At 34.7% G+C, this 20,422-nt stretch overlaps 1 protein-coding gene across 1 annotated transcript in view; it reads right to left on the bottom strand.

Moving 5' to 3' along the window:
* Positions 1-20,422, bottom strand: part of ADGB (androglobin) — a 129,693-nt gene that overhangs the window by 49,447 nt on the left and 59,824 nt on the right. The window contains exons 14-21 of the mRNA XM_064446993.1: positions 19,638-19,683; positions 13,234-13,402; positions 11,252-11,315; positions 9,484-9,586; positions 8,315-8,456; positions 6,120-6,234; positions 4,425-4,592; positions 1,612-1,750 (exon numbers count right to left, since the gene is read on the bottom strand). Coding sequence (XP_064303063.1) covers positions 1,612-1,750; positions 4,425-4,592; positions 6,120-6,234; positions 8,315-8,456; positions 9,484-9,586; positions 11,252-11,315; positions 13,234-13,402; positions 19,638-19,683 — 946 coding nt within the window. The remainder of the gene's footprint in view (positions 1-1,611; positions 1,751-4,424; positions 4,593-6,119; positions 6,235-8,314; positions 8,457-9,483; positions 9,587-11,251; positions 11,316-13,233; positions 13,403-19,637; positions 19,684-20,422) is intronic.

Below are 20,422 nucleotides of genomic sequence, written 5' to 3'. Positions count from 1 at the left end.
TTTCCTCCTCCATATATTTATTCCACTTTTTTTGATTCTCCCCCCAAATCCTATAAAGTATTCTGTCACAGTAGATCTCATAATTCAGTAATATAGACGAGGTCTTTGCTATAACCTGTCAACTATGCTAATTATTCAAATCTAATTTAAAGTCTTTCCTTCTATTGCTGACAAGTATTGAAGGTTTTTTTGGGGGAATACAGAAATCAGTAGCACAGTCATCTTGAAAAATGTGACAGGTGCTGTTAACTTCAAGTGGTGTTACAAATGTCAGCATGCTGACCCTTATATCTTATACTCTTGGAGTATAATTATACTCACATAATTCTGTGAAAAATACAATGAGTTATTCAGTCATTCTGGCTGATCCTTCATCTCTGATATCTCAGAAAAGAATAACCTTCAGATGGGAGGAGATGTGGTGGGAAGTCCCCATTAACGAGTGAGAGACAAGTATATGTACTTTTTAAAAGAACAAGAGTATTACATAATTTTGTCAGTAAAGATATTTGTGTAAATTTTAATGAAATTTGTTTATATGAATTTTCCAAAATAAACTGACTAATGAAAGGAAGATATCATTTTTATTGACTAAGGAGAAAGACTTTATACTGTAAGTTCATAATAGCAGAAGGAAAAGCTAAGTCACCCTGAAAGAATGGCCTTCAAACGGTGATGATGTACATCCCTGCCAGTTTTTCAGATAAAGTATTCTTCTGTCGTAATATGAAACCATATACATAAAGCTTCTATTAATAAATTAAATATTAATATTAATAGATAAAAAACTTACATAGACTGCAAAATAAGTCTCTTAAAAATGGAAATGAGCCATATATTTGGTTGCCAGGCAAACTTAATTCTAACTGCTTATGCCTCCAGCCTGCATACAAAATGAGGCAAAGAACCTTCAGGAAGAGAATTATCCCTGCCTGTAATAAATCTGTTTGCCTTCCAATTGCTCCTCCCACAGTACCTTCAGCTATCCGGCATAACCTAACCAAAAGCTGGAGAAGAGGTGGATGCCAGCACAATAAATTTGCCAAATAATAGGCTTAAAAAACAAGTGAGCAAGCAAACAAAACCCAAAATATTCATCCCCCAAACAAACAAACAAACAAAAAAACCCAAAAACCAAAACCCAACCCATTACCAAGAAATAGTTGAACTTTCAACGAAGGTGCTAACTTGAGTCTTCATCCAGGTACTACCTTCACTCTCATTTCCTGAACAATGTACAAGGTCTTTTCACTTGGAAATTTTAACAAGAGCCATGGTCTGCAGTACATCAGGTAAAAAAAGCATCTGTAGATGCTTGTTAATGCATGCCAATACCAACAAATGCAAGTCAAGGGAGACAAAGGGCCATTTTATAAATTTTATAAATTAACAAAACATGAACAGACTTTCTGTAAGAAAGAAAAGGATCTTTTCTATTCTGAGATGAGTGTCAGACATGCTGTCAACAGTAGAAGGCTTAGGCATCTCACAAGAAATGAACCATGCTTACTGAGGCAAGAAAACACAAGATCAGTGAAGAGTATTTAGAGCTTCCTTCTAAAGAAGAATGGGCAGATATCTTTGAAATGATTAGCAATACCAGTACAGTACCTGAAGACACAGTGTCATCCTCAGAAACCTCAGTGTCTTTAAAATCCAAAGTGAAGGACCTGAAGGCAAATTTATAGGCGTATGGAGCCTTCTTGCCTAATACGTATTTGATCAAATACCAAAGTGAACTATTGAAAACCTAAAATGAAAAAGAGGAAAAGCATTCAAAGATTAACTCATTTTTAAAAAGTGATTTATATTGATTCTCATTATTGTGTCAAAAACTGTTTAGCTCTTTTTTTCATGTAAAAATGACGTCTTTAGCTTCCTCTGACAAATACAGTATCTGAAAATTGGTCCCAACTGTAGGACTAAAACACTTCAAGCCAACAATCAAGAGAAAACTTGTTTTATGCCTGGCTTATTAAATCTAAGACTGATTCTACGGCATAAGTTTTTATCACCCAAAAATATCTTAATAGTTTATGTGAAGTGAGTTGATGGTCTTATACAGGAGTTAAGAAAAACACATTATAATCACCATCATGACAACTGGCATTCTTATTAGAGGTTTTAGAACAGAGACCAAGAACTGAACAGGCACGCTTTCTGAATTACGAGGGAGCACCACAAGGAAATGCAAGAATATATTGATGGGCAAGAGGGGGAGATTTGGTGTCCTACTTATCTGACTAAATTGGTGGCTCTCTTTTTGTTCTCAACATACTGGTGCTCTTTAAAGAGCAGAAATCTAGTATCTTTTTCCTTCTTCCAACAGATGGAAATGTTCATCTTTTCAGACACTTCAGAGTGTGTCTTTCAGAGCTTGTTTCATCATTTGAATTGAAGAACGTAGTAATAACTTATTGGAATAGACATAATTTTTCTTTTTCATTGTCCTTATTTTCAGATTTTTCTGCTTTCTGGAAACATTTTCTCCTAAGTTACATATTTTAATATTAATAAAGACTTCATTTTGAAAGATTTAAGGCAAGGTTTTCCTTAATGTAGACTGGTGAATCTACTTTACTACTGTGCTGGTTTTGGCTGGAATCGCATTAATTTTCTTCACAGTAGCTAGTACGGGGCTACATTTTGGATTTGTGCTGAAAACAGTGTTGATAATTCAGGGATGTTTCACTTACTGCTGAGCAGTGCTTGCACAGAGTCAAGGCCTTTTCTGTCTCTCACCCCACCCCACCAGCAAGTGGCTGGGGGTGCACAAGAAGCTGGGAGGGGACACAGCCAGGACAGCTGACCCCAACTGACCAAAGGGATATTCCACGCCATATGACATCATTCTCAGTGTATAAGGCTGGGGGAAGAAGATGGAGCAGGGCGGGACATTTGGAGTGATGGCGTTTGTCTTCCCAAGTAACTGTTACGCGTGATGGAGCCCTGCTTTCCTGGAGACGGCTGAACACCTGCCTGCCCATGGGAAGTAGCGAATGAATTCCTTGTTTTGCTTTGCTTGTGTGCGCAGCTTTTGTTTTACCTATTAAACTGTCTTCATCTCAACCTATGAGTTTCCTCTTTGACTCTTCTGATTTTCTCCCCCATCCCACCGGGGGGAGTGAGCGAGCGGCTGAGTGGGGCTTAGCTGCTGGCTGGGGTTAAACCACTACAACTACATTCTTACATTCAGAATAATTTTTCACTCTTCATATTAAAGATAGATAATTTCCATATTTTCATTCTTGAATTACTGATGGCTCAGTGCCTCTCATTTATCTCATTTTTGTGTTTTATTGCTTTACAACTATGCACTGGTCGTCTTAGAGGGGCAGAGAGGAAGAGATGTGTATGTTCACGCCTACTGAATTTTTCTTAAGGTCCCTAAGTTTTACACATATTTCATACAAGCATATACATTGAAAAGTTGTATTTTCCATTCCAGAGAGATCAAACTGACTTCTTCTGTTGGACTTGGCATGGAAATTATCTCTTTCATGAGTGATGCAACTGAAATAATTCTTTCTTAATTCTGTTGTTTTGTGGAATTTGAGACTGGTGTCAACCCATGTATAAAAGCACTGGCTTAGGTGTTCTATTTTTTAATATCAGTGATTATAAAAATATTAATGCCTTTCTTCTATTCAGTCTTCTAAAATACAGTCTAAATTGCATTAGCTTTCTAGTACATTGATGAAAGTAAGTGAATCTGTAATATATAAAGTACTGGCTGCAGAAAAATCAAGTTACCAACATTTGCATATACAAAAAATTAGCATATCTATTACATAACTTTTTTTTGCAATCTTTTTATAATAATGGAAAGCTAGAGTACAGGGATCTACCGAAAAGTGCAATGTTTTCATGATTCATCTCAAGACCCTTTAATTTATCACACACAAAGCAGAAAAGTTGAATGAGAACGTTGCAGTTTCAAAAAACAAAGAAAAAGAACCCAGAAATACCGTGAGTGAAAAAAGCCACATTACTATCTTCACTAATATAAGCTCTAAGAATGTTTTCCTATGCCATCAATATTAGGCACAGAAAGGAATCAGTCTAGCTTTTCTGCATTTTAGGTAGTTTCTTTTAAATAAAAAATTAAGCCATAAAATAATATTAAAAAGATGCTTTCTACCCCAAAGTGTGCTAAACTAAACTGAGAAAATTAGAGACTCATCTTTATAATGTGCTATTCTGTGCATATTATAATTTGTTCATATTAAAAAAAGATAATTATAGGACACAGTTGCAAGTTACGTTATTTGGACTTAAACTTAATAATGAATGTCACATTTGGAGCACTCAGGAGGTTCTTTTTAAAAGTATAGTCATTGGTTTGAAGGGGGCAATGACAATGTTAAGCTGTTAGCCAGCTTCTGTAGCCTTTAGATATGTGTTTATTAAAATATTTTGTTCACCTTGAAGTGTTTGTCAGCCATTCCAGTACCATGGAGGCCAGGAGGACAATGAGTTAGTTCCAACTCCTTCAAGGCTTTAGAAAGTTCAGGCTTACTGCTGAAATTATTTACCACATTTCCAACCGCTTTCAGGATTGCTGTAGCCTGTTCTATAAACCGGTAGCTCTCCTGGAGAGAGAGAAGAAAAACAACCATTATTAGAAAGATTGCTTTAAGATTTTCTTTCATTTTCTTTCTGGACTGTCACAACATACAAGCACTTTTTTCTGTGCTGAAGTACAAAACTTTCCCTAAGTCAAGTAATTGTTATTAATTTTATAAACTGTAAAATCAATTGGATCTCTGGTATTCAGAAGCATACCAAATTTTCACTGATTTCAGCTATTGAAATAAAAACGTTAAAGCACTATAACAGGGAGCATAACATAGATTTGTTAGGGATTTTTTTTTCCTGTCTCATTAGTTCTAGAACATTTAATCCAAATAAGATGCACATAGAGACTTCCTACTGCAGTGATAATAAGACTCTTGTTAGCTGAAATGCATAGCATCTCTTCTATTATAAAAGGACAGATGAGTATTTGTATCCCACTGAAAACAACATCCAAATACATGCTGCCTAAAGCATCATCGATCTTCATCAGGATTTCTGTACAAGAATGTGGACACTTTCCTGCAAATGACACTCTGCAGAGAAACTGCTGTCTTCAAAAAAAAAAAAAAAACCAGTGCAAAGACCCCAGGATAGAATTTTGCTTTTTTTTTTCTTCATGAGGAATAGCTTTTCATCCACAATCTGAAGACAAGGGGATAGTACAGCCACAAGACATTTAGTGGCCCGACTTCTTATATTTAAACTTCTTTGCTACAATAAATGTTATAAGTTTGCAGAAGCTGCTTTAATGTCCTATTATTAGACCCCTGAATCTGCACTGCTATATAAATTTGCTGTTACACTCACCTTTCAAAATATTTTGGCACAACTGTGCTCTAGAAGCTATACCCCCTCCCCACAGTGCCCATGACAAATATTTGGGCCTACTACTTGCCAAAGAAATCTTGAAAACGTGGATGGCAGTGATATCTGTCTGGATTGTAGGCAACAAAGAACAAAAGCTGTAGTAATTACTCCCCTGGGCCTCTTATCTCAGCTATAAAGAGTTATTTGAATCAATTGTTCATTTTAGGTATAAAAGCTAGTCTGGGACCCCGTGAGTAATATGTGTTCTCATGGGACAAGACAAACTTTATTGATGTGACAGTTTATTTTACTAGGCAGGTTATTTTTTAATATTAATTAATATCTGTACGTGTATTTTATCACATGCCTCAAAAAGACAGCTTATATACTACACCTGACATATGTATTTCAACAGGAGTATTTTTAGCATTTCATTTTACATTGCTGTTCTATGTAAACCACAATACTACCCAATGCTTACTTATGTATGATTCTATATACTTATTTCTATGATTCTATATTTATGTAAGACAATTATTGCAATATCCATCCCAGTGCCTACTGTTTTGCAAAACACATTTCATTAATGCACTCATCCATTTTATGTTGAAATTAATATTATACCATTAAATATAATAACTCCAAATGAAGATCCAACAGTACTTCATTTTAAAACCAAATAATAGTCAGAAACGCCTTTAGCACAATGCTTGACTAGTTCTGGTTATGCATACCTTTTCAAGACCTGGCATCACAGCATCCTCCTCTCCAAAGACACATGGCACCATGCTACAGAGATGAATATGGTGCCCTATGGGAGAACTTACTGTGAAGAGCAGTACGTGTCGCCTACATTCAAGAAAAGAAAAAACCAAAAAGCACTTTTTTACATCACAGAAATTCTTAAGTTTTTCCTTCTATACATTTCTCAGAAATGAAATCCATTCCTAGATATACTGGCTCTTCAAATACTGCATTTCTATCTCATTGCTTCTCAAAAACTTCCAAACATAGGTAGTAGGTAAAATCAGAGAACTCACTATTATTTTACTTTTATTTTATTTATTTAGGTTTTATTTTGGTTTTCTTTAGCAAAATAGGTAGTTTCACTATTTCAGATGGATACAAACCTGAAGTTTTTTAGTCAGGATTAGAGTTAGATACACTTAAAAACATATTTGCTCTAGAAAGCTTAGAAAGGACGTCAAGCATTCTGGGCATACAGTACATAGATCATAATTTCAATGTTTGCATTGACAAAACCAGAGAAAAAATAACACATAATTGTGTCAGGCTAGATGAACACTACAGAGTGATGATTTTATGTAGCTACTGTGGGCCAAACCACTGAACCACAGCCTCCTAAGGTGGGAAACAACAGAAATTCGTTATGTCTTATTGGGATACACTCAGCTCATCCTTGTTTGCCTGATTGTATCCTATAACAGATTCCAATCATAAAAGAAACCATTCCTAACTATAGTTATATGACACAGGGGATTCATGCTCTTCTCTGCATGTCCTGCAGTCCCACTTGAGGAGCTTGCTGATATCAAATGGTGAAGCTTCATAGTCTTCTATCATTGTCACAATGGCATTTAGCTGGAGAAGTTCATCCAGGTCACAGCTTCCAAGTGTTAACCAGAGATCCGGCAGTGAGAATAAGAAAGGAAAGTTACTCCCCACACTCTCACTTTTTTAATTGCATCGTCTTGTAAGTGAAATTTAAAATGTTCCCCGGCCACCAACAGACAGAGGGAAGAAAGTGCCTTCCTAGCTTAGCAAGTCATGTCTCATTTGCAATGAAATGGGGGAGCAGTCAATAAGCCCATTTGCCTCCCACACCTGCTGTAAATTAAAGCTTCCTGAAAGCCTGCTGGCTCTGCCTGAAGTAGAGAGAATCAAAGGTGAGAAGCTTATCAATTTGAATTGCCTGTATCTCTGCTAGCCTTGAAATTTGCAGGTGCAAAAAGATGCACATTTTTGGCTTCCCTACAGCACAGAGATATGCAACTTCTGGAAACTACACGAAGAATGTGGTGGCAGAACTAACCTTTAAATAAAAAAAGTTACAGTTCCATTCTTAGTCTGAATTGAAACAAATAGAGGGCACTATTAAAGACCTTTGATTTAATATAAATGTTCTAGTATTGTGGTATTTTCTTTCTATGCCGATTTATTTGAAAACTTACTTGATTTTTTTAAAGTACATCTTGTCTCATCTCTTTGAGATTAAAATGATTCCCTGTTTTTGGAAAAGTAGGAGGCCTCAATGAATTAGTCAGCAACTTTATGCTTATAGGAACATACGAAGATGCCGTTTTCCTTGTTTCACTGGAAGCATTTTCAGAAACTAACAAATATCAAAGACTTTGCCTTTAATCTATTTATTTATTTAAACAATCAAGCAATGCCGTACCCTGAATATTTAGAGTTACACACAAAGAGAAATAAATCATATTAAGCACTATGTAAATGTGAAGCTAGGGAAGGCTTCATGGACAACCTCAGAATGTCTCCTGTCATGTTTCATAAATCCTGCTATGATAACATAAAACCTGGTATCATCGTTCTTTACAGTGCCACTAAAAGTCCTAATTTTTTAATTTTTGTTGATACTCCGGGAAACATCTCAAAATCATTCTAGTTAGAAACACTTTTAAGTAGGAATTTGTATTTCAGGTTTTTTTTTTTTAGAAAATCAGTGTGATTTATCTTGCTAAGTGCTCTTAATTAGAAGTAAAGAATTCAAAGTCTTTACAAAGGTTTGGTAATTATTTTAAATTCATAGCAATTTTGAAGTCTTATCAAATCCTCGCTATCAACCAGTTCGATATTCCAAAAACTTATGTTTCAGGAAATAAACTCTTAGTTACTGTGTAAAGTAAAAGATCATCTCAAGCCTTAAGAGTGAAGCGTTAGTACATACCCAACAGGAAGATTTAACACAGTAGCCTTGGTTGAGGATGTATGCATCTTTAACACAAGTTTTCCAGGAGTCACACATTTCCAAGAGAAATGTTCAACTATCAGAACACCCTTTGAAATACTAGAACATTCTTGTTTAGCACCTAGAATAAAAAAAGGAAAAAAAACCACAATTGGAGGGGGGACAGGACGCAGATAACAGTAAAATGAAGACAAATACACTTCTACCGAATCTGTATCTACTATACAGTCATTGAAGTCTTCATTTAGACTTTGATAATTCGAAAAGCCAGTCATTTAAAATGCTGAATTTTATACTACATATAAGATGTACAGAATATGGCTTCTTTTTACTATTCACTAGAAAATAATGGTATAAAGCATGTGTTAGGAGGATGCGTAGATCAGACATCTTTCAAGTCACTTAAGGCTGCTCTAAAACTCCATAAAAATCCACTCTGTCCATATGCAGAGGAAGCAAACAGACATACAAAGCTTATATTTATATTACAGTTTAATTATTTTAACAGGATGTTTCTTTTAAACTTTCTTTTGGTTCTATCTACTCTACTCTAGAGACACTAAAATTATGTCCGCACCAATGTTTAAATATCTGATTAGCTTAAGCTGATTGTCACAACATGAATTAGCTTTTCTGAATGCCATTCTATGACTTCCATTGAATACAAGTGATTTTTATGTAAACCACCCAAGCTATTGGATCTTGAAATAAGCATCTGTAAATATACTTAAGAGCTTACAGTGCAGGAGTTTAAAAATCACTTCAAAAACAAACTTTGGTCACAATGCTGATTTTACTGCATTTTGTTCAGCTAAGGCATAAAGCAGCTTGCAAGAATGGAATTTGTAGGAAAAAAAATTCCTAAGAAACACAAGAAAATCCATACCAGAAATATATTGATGAAAAGCTTGCAGCAAATCACATTAAACAGTCAAGGGAGGGATCCTTTCAAGAAAACATTCATCATCGATGTTACATAACAAGAAAGTATTACTTGAATATTAGCGTATTTCCTAGAATCAATTTGACTGTTTAATGCTAAACTCTCAAATTGTGCCAAAATACACCACAGCCAAATGCAACAGCACAGACATATTCAAGTATCGGAAAATAAAACATTAACATGCACTTTTCTATGTTGATCCTACCTCCAGTATCATCCCAGCGTACCAACGCAGAAAAGCTAACCAGGATTTCAATGGGCATCAGACTGTCCACAAGTAAATAATAGAATACTCGGTCATCAGTAGACTGCATACAAAAACAGACATTTGTTCATCTTCCATATTCATTGAATACTGGCTGCCTGGGCTCATACAAAGTATGACTAAGATTTCAGATATTGTGACCCTAGGTATGCTACGGGAAGTAAGTAATTAACTCTCACTACTTCTTCCAAATTTCAGACATGTCACTTAAGCCCAGAGCCTCATGCTGGATTGTATAAACCACAATGTTCAGTTGAGATAAAAGGAAATAGAAAGGTTTCTTAAATTAGAATATATCTACTTTTATATTATATTCTTCACATGTGCCTCAGTTTAGTAGTTCTACTTGCCAAACAACATTCAATGGAAGACCAAAAATTGTCTCGTGCTGCAACATTCTGATTCTAATGAATTACAGTAAGCGTGAAAGAAATAGGCGCTCTTAATTTGTAACACATGACAGATTCTGCCTCATTATGGTTTTTTCTATAAAAATATATGGAGGCAGCATTTTTCACTCTCTTTAAAACATAATTCCTATGCCAATATTAGAAAGTATAGAGTGGTTCTACTGTTCCTAGTAATTATTCGAAATCTGAAGGTGCATGAGCTGCTTTGCTTCAGAACTGTTTTAATACAAGTCTTCCTACATTCTCCAGTGTCATATCAATACATTTTTCTCATCTTATCCTGGAATACCACTAGTATTATCTTCGTAGCATAATATAAAAGCGTTCTTTTGTGAGTTTGATACAGGTTTTACCTAATAGTGTAAACACCTCATCTGCATCAATGTAAAAGAAAAAATAGAATGGTTTTACAGCAAAGGGTTAGTTTTTTGGCACAGTAGCACAACGGCTTACATAGTCTTGATGCTGATTATGGCTTATGAAAGTGTATCATGCAGTGATGGGGAAAATTTCTTGTGATGTGATTATAAATACAGAGAGGTGTGAAATTGCAGGTACACTACAATTATGAAGCATAACCCATATAGTTAACCTTCTCAGTACAGGATTTTACATAAAGGTCACACCTGGAGTTTACATTTCAGTACTCTACAATTAGCCTTCAGTTACAGTATAAAGCTAGAGCTGGAACGGGATATTCAAGCATGTTGAATAACCTCCAGATAATATGAACTAATGGCAGGTTTGAAGAAATACTGTCATTTCAGTGCCACTACAGAGTATTTCTAATCCCTGAAACAATCCTGTAAGTCGCTAAAGAATTTAGCATGTAAAGAGGAAATGGAGGGCTATGCTATACAGACTATTTATGTGGTTTTTTGGTGACAGGTGAAGTTGAAAAAGAACTGAAGGGCAGATTCTGCAGCTGAATCACCATTAAATTTAATTTATTCTCTACATTGTTATAAGGTAGATTTAAATCAAGATAAAGAGGGGATGGAGATCTGATTCACTGTAATATGTACTCTCACTACCAACTTTCATGATTTACATACTCTTTTGTTTTAATTGCACAATAGCATTTTTTCTTGTCTTAAACACTGTGAAATACTTCTGCATATTTGCTGGCAAACATTATGTTTGCATTGACTATAGTAATCTTAAGGCATTATTATTTTTTCAGTAATAGCAGTTCTATGTGGTCTACCAATGTTGCTTAGGATATATGTATTATCTAATTATATAAGGCTTTGACAAAATTTTTAAAAAGCACATAAAAACTCAATAGAGTCATATACCTTAAAGTTTGTCTTCTGATAGTTATAAGCATATGTATATGGCTTGTGGAAAACATACAGGTTCCTAGGGAGAAAATAAAATAAAAATACATGTTGGAAAATAATCTTAGTATAAATTATGTATTTCACATGTCTATTTCATAGCATAAGATACTAATTTCACTCTCATAAATCAGGCTCCCAGTTATTTCTCAAAAATGGTTCAATATTTTTAGTTTCATAAAAGGTAAATACAATTCATCCCCAGAGAAATCAGCTGACATTAATTTCTACCTTTTCTGCACTTCTGCATTTTTCCATTGGCCACTGATTTGTCCAGATTGAATCTATAAATGGTAATAAGCTAATATTACTCTAAAACTTCCATGTCTACCCGAAAATTACTGTAATAAAGTGATATATAAAGTCTCACTGTAAGGAAGAACTATTCTGTATACTTTAGTAGTGTGCTTTTTCAATTATGTGGTGTTTGCACACCTTCAGAAAGCTACTTAGTTCCTGACATCAATTTTTTATGACCTTGATTTAATCAAGGGCAACATAAATGACTTCAGCTTTAACTGAGGATGGAATCAGATGTGAGGTTCAATGTTTTACATAAAAGAAATGTTTTAATTGCTCAGAAACTTCACAGGGATCCTGATCCATTGCTGACATATCAATGCCTACAATGACTAAAATTTTCCTCATTCTTCAAAATTGGTATGAACTCTGAACATACATCTTATTTTCACTGTATCTGAGATATAGGCATGTCAGATACGGAAATGCTTTCAACAGAACTGACTGGTAAAATGAAAATCTTAGATGCCTGTTTCTTCTGAGTGATAAATTCTCCAAAGGTCAATCAAGATGCTTTGTCAACAGCTACTTGCTCAGTTCACTGTGAAAATAAGTAAACTGTCACCCATTTAGGGATAGGAATAAGAAACTGAAAAATGCTTTATACATGAATTAATGTAACAACACTACAAAAGGTCAACAGTACTTTACATTTGGCTGACAAGTTAAAAACTTCATCTTTTACATTATCTGTGTATGACACTGTGAGCAAGACTCTGAAGGGAAAAGAAATTATTTTGTTTGTGACGCTTTTTTTTATGAATGCTGTATCTTCCTGGGCCTGAGGCTCCCTAAAATTAGACAGGCAAACCTTAACATGGTCTAAAGGGATCTATGATCTTTTGTTCCTAAAGTTCTTGTAGTGCTGCTGGTATAAAAGGTGTACATTCTCCCTCAGAGAGGGAGCAGAGTTTAATATCTGCTCAAGAAAACCTGAATTTATGAAAATAAAAGCCTCACAAAGAAATCTCAGTAACAAACTCAAATGAAAAAAGCCTGGGTAAATTTTCTGTGATATAGTTACTCCCCTCAGCAATGCCAGATTCCCTAAAGGACCTCTAGTGTACCAGGCTTTTTAAATCTGAAAGACAGAAGCTAAAAATATTCTGCTACAATTATACAAGCTTTTTTGTGTTTGCAGAGATATAAATGCCTTGGGATTATTTTGAAAAGGGAGGGGAAGAAAGTACCTAGTTGACCAAGCTGAGCTATGCTGATGGCAACAGAAGATTTCAACAACTTTTTTTTGTCTTAGAATTGTCTTGTCCAGATGCAGACTGTGTCTGACCAGTGGCTGACGGGTAAGGTATGTGAGCACCCTAATGGCTACACGCTCCATGACCTACCATCTTCCACCCACATTTCAGTCTGACATGTTTTATGAAGCTGGTAGTTGTGTTCTCTGCTGCAGTCTGGAGGACATACTCAAGACACAGCATAGGGCTGAACCTACAGACTCACTGTCAACAGGGGCAGTAAGTCTGGTCAGAATAGTAGCCTTGGGACTACCCTGAAGGGCAGGATGGTTATACAAAGAAGACCTGCTGAGAAAATACAGTTTTTATATAGCCACATTTTACGTTTTACCATTGTTATACTCTATATTTAATGGAATAAAACCCAAACCCTCTGTTCCTTACTGGAAACAAACACAGAAGTCTTCAAAGCTAATCCAGGTTTTCCTAGAAACAGAAGTCCTTTCTGACTCAATTTCTTCCTTTGATTTATCACTTCTCTGGCTGTTCATACCAGTATCAGCTGTTTCTGACATTTGTTTTACATCAAAAGTGATATTCTCATGTAATTCTTCTGCAGGATAAGAAGACACACAGAGTCAATACAGTGACAATATGTTTATTAAAGTAGTGTCATTCTTATGTTGAGAAAGTATCTTAAAATTACCAGGATATTTTCCATACAACTCAGATTTTAAAAATAAAACCTAGAACGCTAAACTAAAAGCTCAAAAGGAGACTGAAACAACTCTGTATAGATATACATCCTTATATCTGCAACCACTTATGTATACCTCAATATACCATCACATATTGAACTGTGCACTAGAACCTTTAATATGACCATGTTAGGTGAACACACATACAAATTCTGCAAACCTACAGTCATCTAAATAAAGAAAAATAGAACCTCTTGTCCAAAGCTTCTATTCAGTGAAAAGCTGACGGGGCAGCATCATAAAATTTTTACAATCCACAGAAATTAAAAAATACACAGAATTGTGGAGGCCACAAAGACCTATCCCTGCCTCTAGTACTTAGACAGTACCCCTGTGATGCTGCTCACACAAGTCAGTCTAACTACTCATAAACTGAAATAGACTTGAACTACATTACATAAATTTTCTTGCAGAAAAATCAGAACTACTGTCAGATTCATACCAAAATATAAACACAGAAATGTTATGTAGATACATTTTACAATCATTTAATAACTTTTTAGGTTGTGTTGTAATGTCACTTTCTCTGCCTTTACTCTATGCGGTTTATATGAATAGTTATTGAAGGTGTTTAATCTGTCCCATAAAGAAGTTTTGAGAGTAGCTCAGAACAGCTGAGAACAGTAGAACAGAACAGCTCAAACATGAATGGCTATTAATTCAGAATGTTTGCTAAGGAAAAATATGAGGTAATACCCAAAGAGGCAAGGTATAACAAATAAAAAAGGTAATTAGAAAAATACATCATTTATATTTAAAGGTGCTTTGCAATACTTCATGATCAGCGAGACACATAGTGATGTGCTGGATAACTAATGAATTTGTAAGATGTCAGCGGCTCTAAATTAGTTTGCAACTCATTTTTCAAGAATTGAAAGAAATGTAATGTAAGGAAATGCACCAAAGACCTTCTTCTCTTCCTTACACTATGGAAGAACTACCTGAAAGCTGTAAAATCTAGGCTTTTTCTTAGATTTAAGTTAACATAGGTTTTAAACCTCCAGTGAAATAACCACAGTGTTTGGCTTACAAATGTGCATATCACAGAGAGTATGATGAAGGGGTCACGAGAGCAGGCCTATGTCCAGTATCATCTTCCTGTGGCTCAGTGGTGCTCTTTGTTCATTCTGAACATGAGTACTAGAGTACTATCAGTAGACCTTCTTCAGGATCAATAGGGTCAGTAGATCTCTGCAGCCTTCAAATAGAAGATATGGTCCACCCTATTTAAAATTCAATACATAAAGTTCTTTGTTGACTACGTATGCAGGTAGCTCCTCCAGTGTAGCTGAAGGAAAGCAAAAACGGTGACAACAAAATGGCTGAAGTTTCCCCACTTCTTGTTGAAGTAATGAGAATTTTGTGAGAATGTCATCAAAAAGCATATTTTATGCTTTTTGATCTATGCATTCCAAAGACAGTGCTGTTCAGAGAGCTTCCTGGCATCATACAGAAATATAACAAAAAAGTAAATCAATCTGCTAACTATTGTTTCCCTTGTACACAAGTGCCATTTCCAGCTGTGAGAAACTGCAAACACTAGGTGATATAATGAAGATATAATTTATAGAATATAACTACAAAAAAAATTTGAAGCCAATTTTAAGAGATGTTCAGTATAATATAGTATTTTAAAACTGACATATGGGAGATAATTTCAGCAAATAATAGTCCGTAATTATCATATAATTTATTCCTTGAACATATGCAAATACTACTCAAATACATAGGGATATAATATAAGCTTACGAAAGTTAAACACTGCAGAGAGCTTCAGAAAAGGGAACAGCATATTAGAATTCAAGAATTTTATGCTACTTAGAACTCAAGCAGCAAGGATTAATGTTACAATCAAGCTTAAGAGAAAAAAGTAACTTGTTGAATAAGGGAGAACATTCAAGTACAGAAGTAATAACAAAACATGCACTTTAACAAAAAAAAATAAAGACAAATAAAAACAGATCAATAACTAAGAGCAAAGCAGCATACAAACTAGAATAATTAACCCCAAAAGGGAAAAAACAAAGAGTAGCAAATGAACACAGACAGCAGAATTTATCACAAAAATCACTATTTTTATGGTAACAAAATACTGTACTGCATGAAACCCTTCAAATAATTAGAAAGAGTAATGTTCTTAAGAAAGTAAGAAGACACATTTTAAGACAGTTTAGCACCAAAGTGCTGTCATTGCTTGTGGTAAGTGCTTAGAATTTTTCAAGCACTGGCTCTTTACTGAGATGCTTAAATGGAAATCAAACCCCCCTCATCAAACTGACTACAGTTTGGGGTGACAACATTTATTCAGCATCTGGGTGCTTTGTATCTGGCTCATTATAGTCATGAGCTAGCTCTTTGGGAGGAAACAATAATAAGCAAATTAAAATGTTTGCTAGCCAAGTAAATGAACAAAGCGTAAGAATATACTACCTGGTAAAGAAAATGTTCAAAATGGTTCAAAATTGAAATGAGTCCCCTGCCTCAGTTTTTGGTAAGAACGGATAGACAGGCTGGCTTATTGGAATAGAGGTACAAAATGGAAACTTGCCATTTACAGCAGAAATTGCAAGAACTTAACACAGTGAATAGGAAGGTTGTAGCCAATTTCCATAATGGAGCACAGAGATAATGGCACAGGAAATCTCCAATCCACAAAACGGTACTTAAGACAACTTTAAAAGTAGGTTTTCTACCATGAGTTTGAAGATTAGAAGATGTTTAAATAAAATATGAAACATGATCTAACCAACTACAGATTATTTAGTCCAATGCCAAATTTCAAATGCGGGCAAATGGGTGGAAGAACTGAAAGGCGAGATAACTTTATGCAGGTAGGACATGTCAGACTAGCTTAGGGTTTGGGGATATTTTCTTGGGGGTGTGGGGTTGTGGGGTGTTGATGAAAATAAAAATTCACACAAAGAAACAGAAGCATCATACATGCTCTGCCTTAGACCAAACTGGATTTTCATTATGGTAAAAGTGTTCCATAATGCTGCAAAGCTGAAGGTAACCAACCTATCAGCTTCAGGCCCACTTTAACAGAACGTCAAATTCTAGCTACTTTTATGGAAAGTGTATAGTCCACATGATCAAAAAAAATTTCCACCTTATATATCCTGTATACACTGTACAATAATATTGTACTTAATTCCAGCATGTTCATTTGAAATTTCACTTTCTGGTTTTTCATTTTCAGCCTGCCTTTTAGTTTCATTATGTCTCTGGACAAATACTGGAACAGCAAGACTCCTGTGAGACAACAGATAATTGTGGGAATAATGTGATGCTACAAACAACTTCCATCAGACCCAGTATCTGCAACAAAAGCAATTGGAAATCATAGAAAAACACTTCATCTTGAGAATATAACTGCTTTATTGTAACAACAACACAGAATAAGTGTAAACATATAAATTCTCATTTTACAACAAAGCACAATTAAGTGTAATTTTATGTTTTAGAACAAACTTTTTGTTCTGGTAGATTTGCAAAGCTATGATTTCCTACTCTGAGAACATTCTGGAGAAAGACAGTGACGCGTTATAGTTTTACAAAAAATTTTCATTGCAGTTGGTGGACCTCAAGAGTGCAAAATTTTAATGGACTTTAGGAGCCTAAGTAGTTTAATGGGAATATTTTAAAATTTTTTTTAAAAAAACCAAGCAAACATACATAAAAGGACAGAGATTCCTAAACCGTAAGGTACTGAAATATTGAAAATTTTAGAAAAAAGGAAAGGATTTGTTTATATATATGAGTTTACTTGTAGAATATTACTGTTCTCAGTAGGAATGTGTTTCAAATCTGCTTCAAGTGAACAGAAAGAACTTTCCTGACATTAGACTATTCATGTATTTGACTAACGATCTGTATCAAACTCTGAAGAGATAAATTTATTGAATTCTCATTCCCATACTTTGCAAAATTTGAGCAATTTTTAGCCACGTTAAAAAGTGTATTAACCCACCCATACTCATAAATAAAACATTTTTTAAAAGATTTCTTAGTTTCTGTCAGTTTTGGTTCATGATTCATGCTCTCAGGTATTCTGTGGACTTGAAAGACTCATAATGAATCATTCTGAAGCAACAGCAATATGAAGTTACCTTCATAACCTACAGTGCATGGCGCAATGCAAAGCATTAAACCAAGATATACTAATAAGCTTCCTTTCTCAAGGATTTTTTCTTTTAAAAATAATTTTATGAAGATTAGTTAATAATTAAGACATTAAAAGGAATTACATTATTTAAAGAAAAGCAATCATACTTGTACTACCTCACAGAAATATTCAGCTCCAGACTTTGAATCCTGTAACAATTAGTAGTATTTTCCATGTAAAGCTGGAATAAATGGATTTTGCATAGAGAAATCACAAGATATAGGTTGAGGTGGTGTGGAGATTGTGAAGAAAACCTGAGCACAAAGGATTTTGTTACAGTAGTAATATGAATTATTAGTATTATAGGCCAGAGGATAGAAACATGCCCACTTTGTCCTTTTCCTTGGTTGTGCTATGGGAGCTTTTCTTCTCTGGGCATTTCTTGAATAGACTTTTGAGTAAGCAGAAAAGACAGCAACGTGGCTATTGAGATACAGTAACTTCAAAATCAATTAATAGTGACAGCTACAAAAATACTCCAAGATTCCAATATATTCATGGTAGGCTTAGAGTCATCTACTGCAAACTACTATATTTCTATTACGTTTTGGCATTGAGCTGTGAAAGAATAACTGAAGGATATATTTCCAGCTCATTAACTTGTAGCATTTTGATACAGTGAGATTCTTCAGGTTTGGTTCTTTTTTTACTGGGAAGATATTAATAAAAATAAGAATTCATAAGAAAAGATATTCAAGCACTATAGTACTTGAAATCATTACCAGTTCTTAAAAGTATACCCCAAAATTACATCCTTTGCCTGTACTGAACATATGCTTACCAGATTTGTTTATAAACTATTTGTTAGTATAGGTTTTGGAGAAGTATGATTTACATTTGCTTCAAGATATTTAAAAATATCATAAACTTAGTATGACCCAGGCTTTTGGCTGGTTTTGGCTGTAAGGATACAACTTTATCTTGTATTACCCTATTCAGGGGTTACTGGAGATGGTTGGTAGGTTGGACATTTTTCACATTGTTGAAAACTGTGAAAAAATCTAAATATCTTGGGTAAAATTATGGTGTTTAATTATTGTAGAAGTTAGGAAGTTGTGTACATGCTTTAACTGAGAAGATATTTATTGTATTTGTCAATTTTTGGAAGAGGGGATCATAGATATTTTACAGAGAACAAAATAAAAATTAAAAAATGTTTAAAAAAATGGCATTCTATGCCTTCTTCCCCCATGAGAATCAACCTTCAGAAATGCTTAAAAAGCAAAGGTGCATTGCACAGGCTTCCACATGGACTGAAGACTTGAAAACCAAAACTAAGATGAGTATCACATGTATGAATCACGGTGTAAATAAAGCATGAATCCTATTTACATGTTTCACATGTTCAGAACTCTGGTAAAAGGAAAGGTGTTTCCTAGCAGTCAGTTTTAGGAGAGGTTCATTGTGCACCAAGAAATCTGGTTACTTCTTTTAAAAAGAAGGCTCTTACCAATTTCTCCTGACCAAATCCTTAAAATATTCACTTAAACAAAGAAGCATTCATTCTGGAAAAAATACTCAAGTCTGAATACTCTTCAAATACTAACCTCAACCACATTAGAAAACTAACACTTGTTAAAATGGCGATTATCCTTTTTTGTCTTTTATTTCAGAAAAAAAAAAAGTAGAGTTCACAGTGATTAGCAAAAGAGCTCTTTGTACAAAACCCAGTATATTTTGCTGGAGAGTGACTTATGAGAAGCATTATTTTTTCAAAATATTCTTGCAAATAAGGGATTTTTTAATACCAATCTGAAGATTCCACTCTATGTAACTATACATGCAATTATCAATTCTTTGAAATCTTTTCCTGTAAAGCCAACACTCATAAATAAGACTGTTGATATTTGTACATGAGGATTAACATTGAGGCCAAACAATATGGGAACAGGAGAAGTCTGCATATAAACTTCAAACACACTTACCTATACTGGCATTCTCTGCATTTTGCTGCCAAAAGAGGGTGGTCTCCTATATGGTGAAAGAAAACCAAAAACCAACAATGGTGATTATAATCTTGCCTTATTTTGTTAAATAAAATACTTGGTTTTGGGGCAGTCCTTCTCGAGATGGAGAAACAAACTAGTAAGTTACCATTGCAGTATATCTTTTTAAAAAAGAAAAATAGAAATCATAAAATTCACCATAATACCTACATATATGTCATCAATAGACAGACCGATGTTTTTCTAGAGACGTATATGTGATTTGGAGTCTGAGATAAAAGCTGTTCTACATGCCTTCTCCTCTGCTATTAAAAAAATGTTCTTTGATATTACTGTTCTTTGACAATACAATAAGTTCTATTCGCAGAACTAATTAGTCCTATTCTAGAATCCATTCTGTTCTTTTCTGTTCTAAGTTTCCATTCTTGGAAAGTAGATGGAGGCCTCCTTTTCCAATAAGCATTTCTTGCTGTGCAAGTGTACACAGCTGTCATTGGCAACAGCAGGCCTGATTGCTACAGCATCTTTTGTTTTCTATTAGCTGCATAAAAAAAAGTAGCCTGCTTGCTCTTTTTTAACGTTTTTGGCAAACAACTTTATCCTGGTGAATCCCATTTCCAAGCTAGAGCTGCTGAACTAATATGAATGCAATATCCATTTACGTTTAAAATTGAAATTAAGTTAGCCAGCCTTTCAGAAAGTCCACTCAATAAATCTGCAAAAACAGGGTCCTTTTCTTTGAGATTAAAATCTTTGATACTGTT

Source organism: Phalacrocorax carbo, chromosome 3, assembly GCF_963921805.1.
Source record: "Phalacrocorax carbo chromosome 3, bPhaCar2.1, whole genome shotgun sequence".
Lineage (NCBI taxonomy): Eukaryota > Metazoa > Chordata > Aves > Suliformes > Phalacrocoracidae > Phalacrocorax > Phalacrocorax carbo.
Note: the sequence above shows the minus strand (reverse complement) of the source record. Positions and strands in the feature narration are given on the sequence as shown.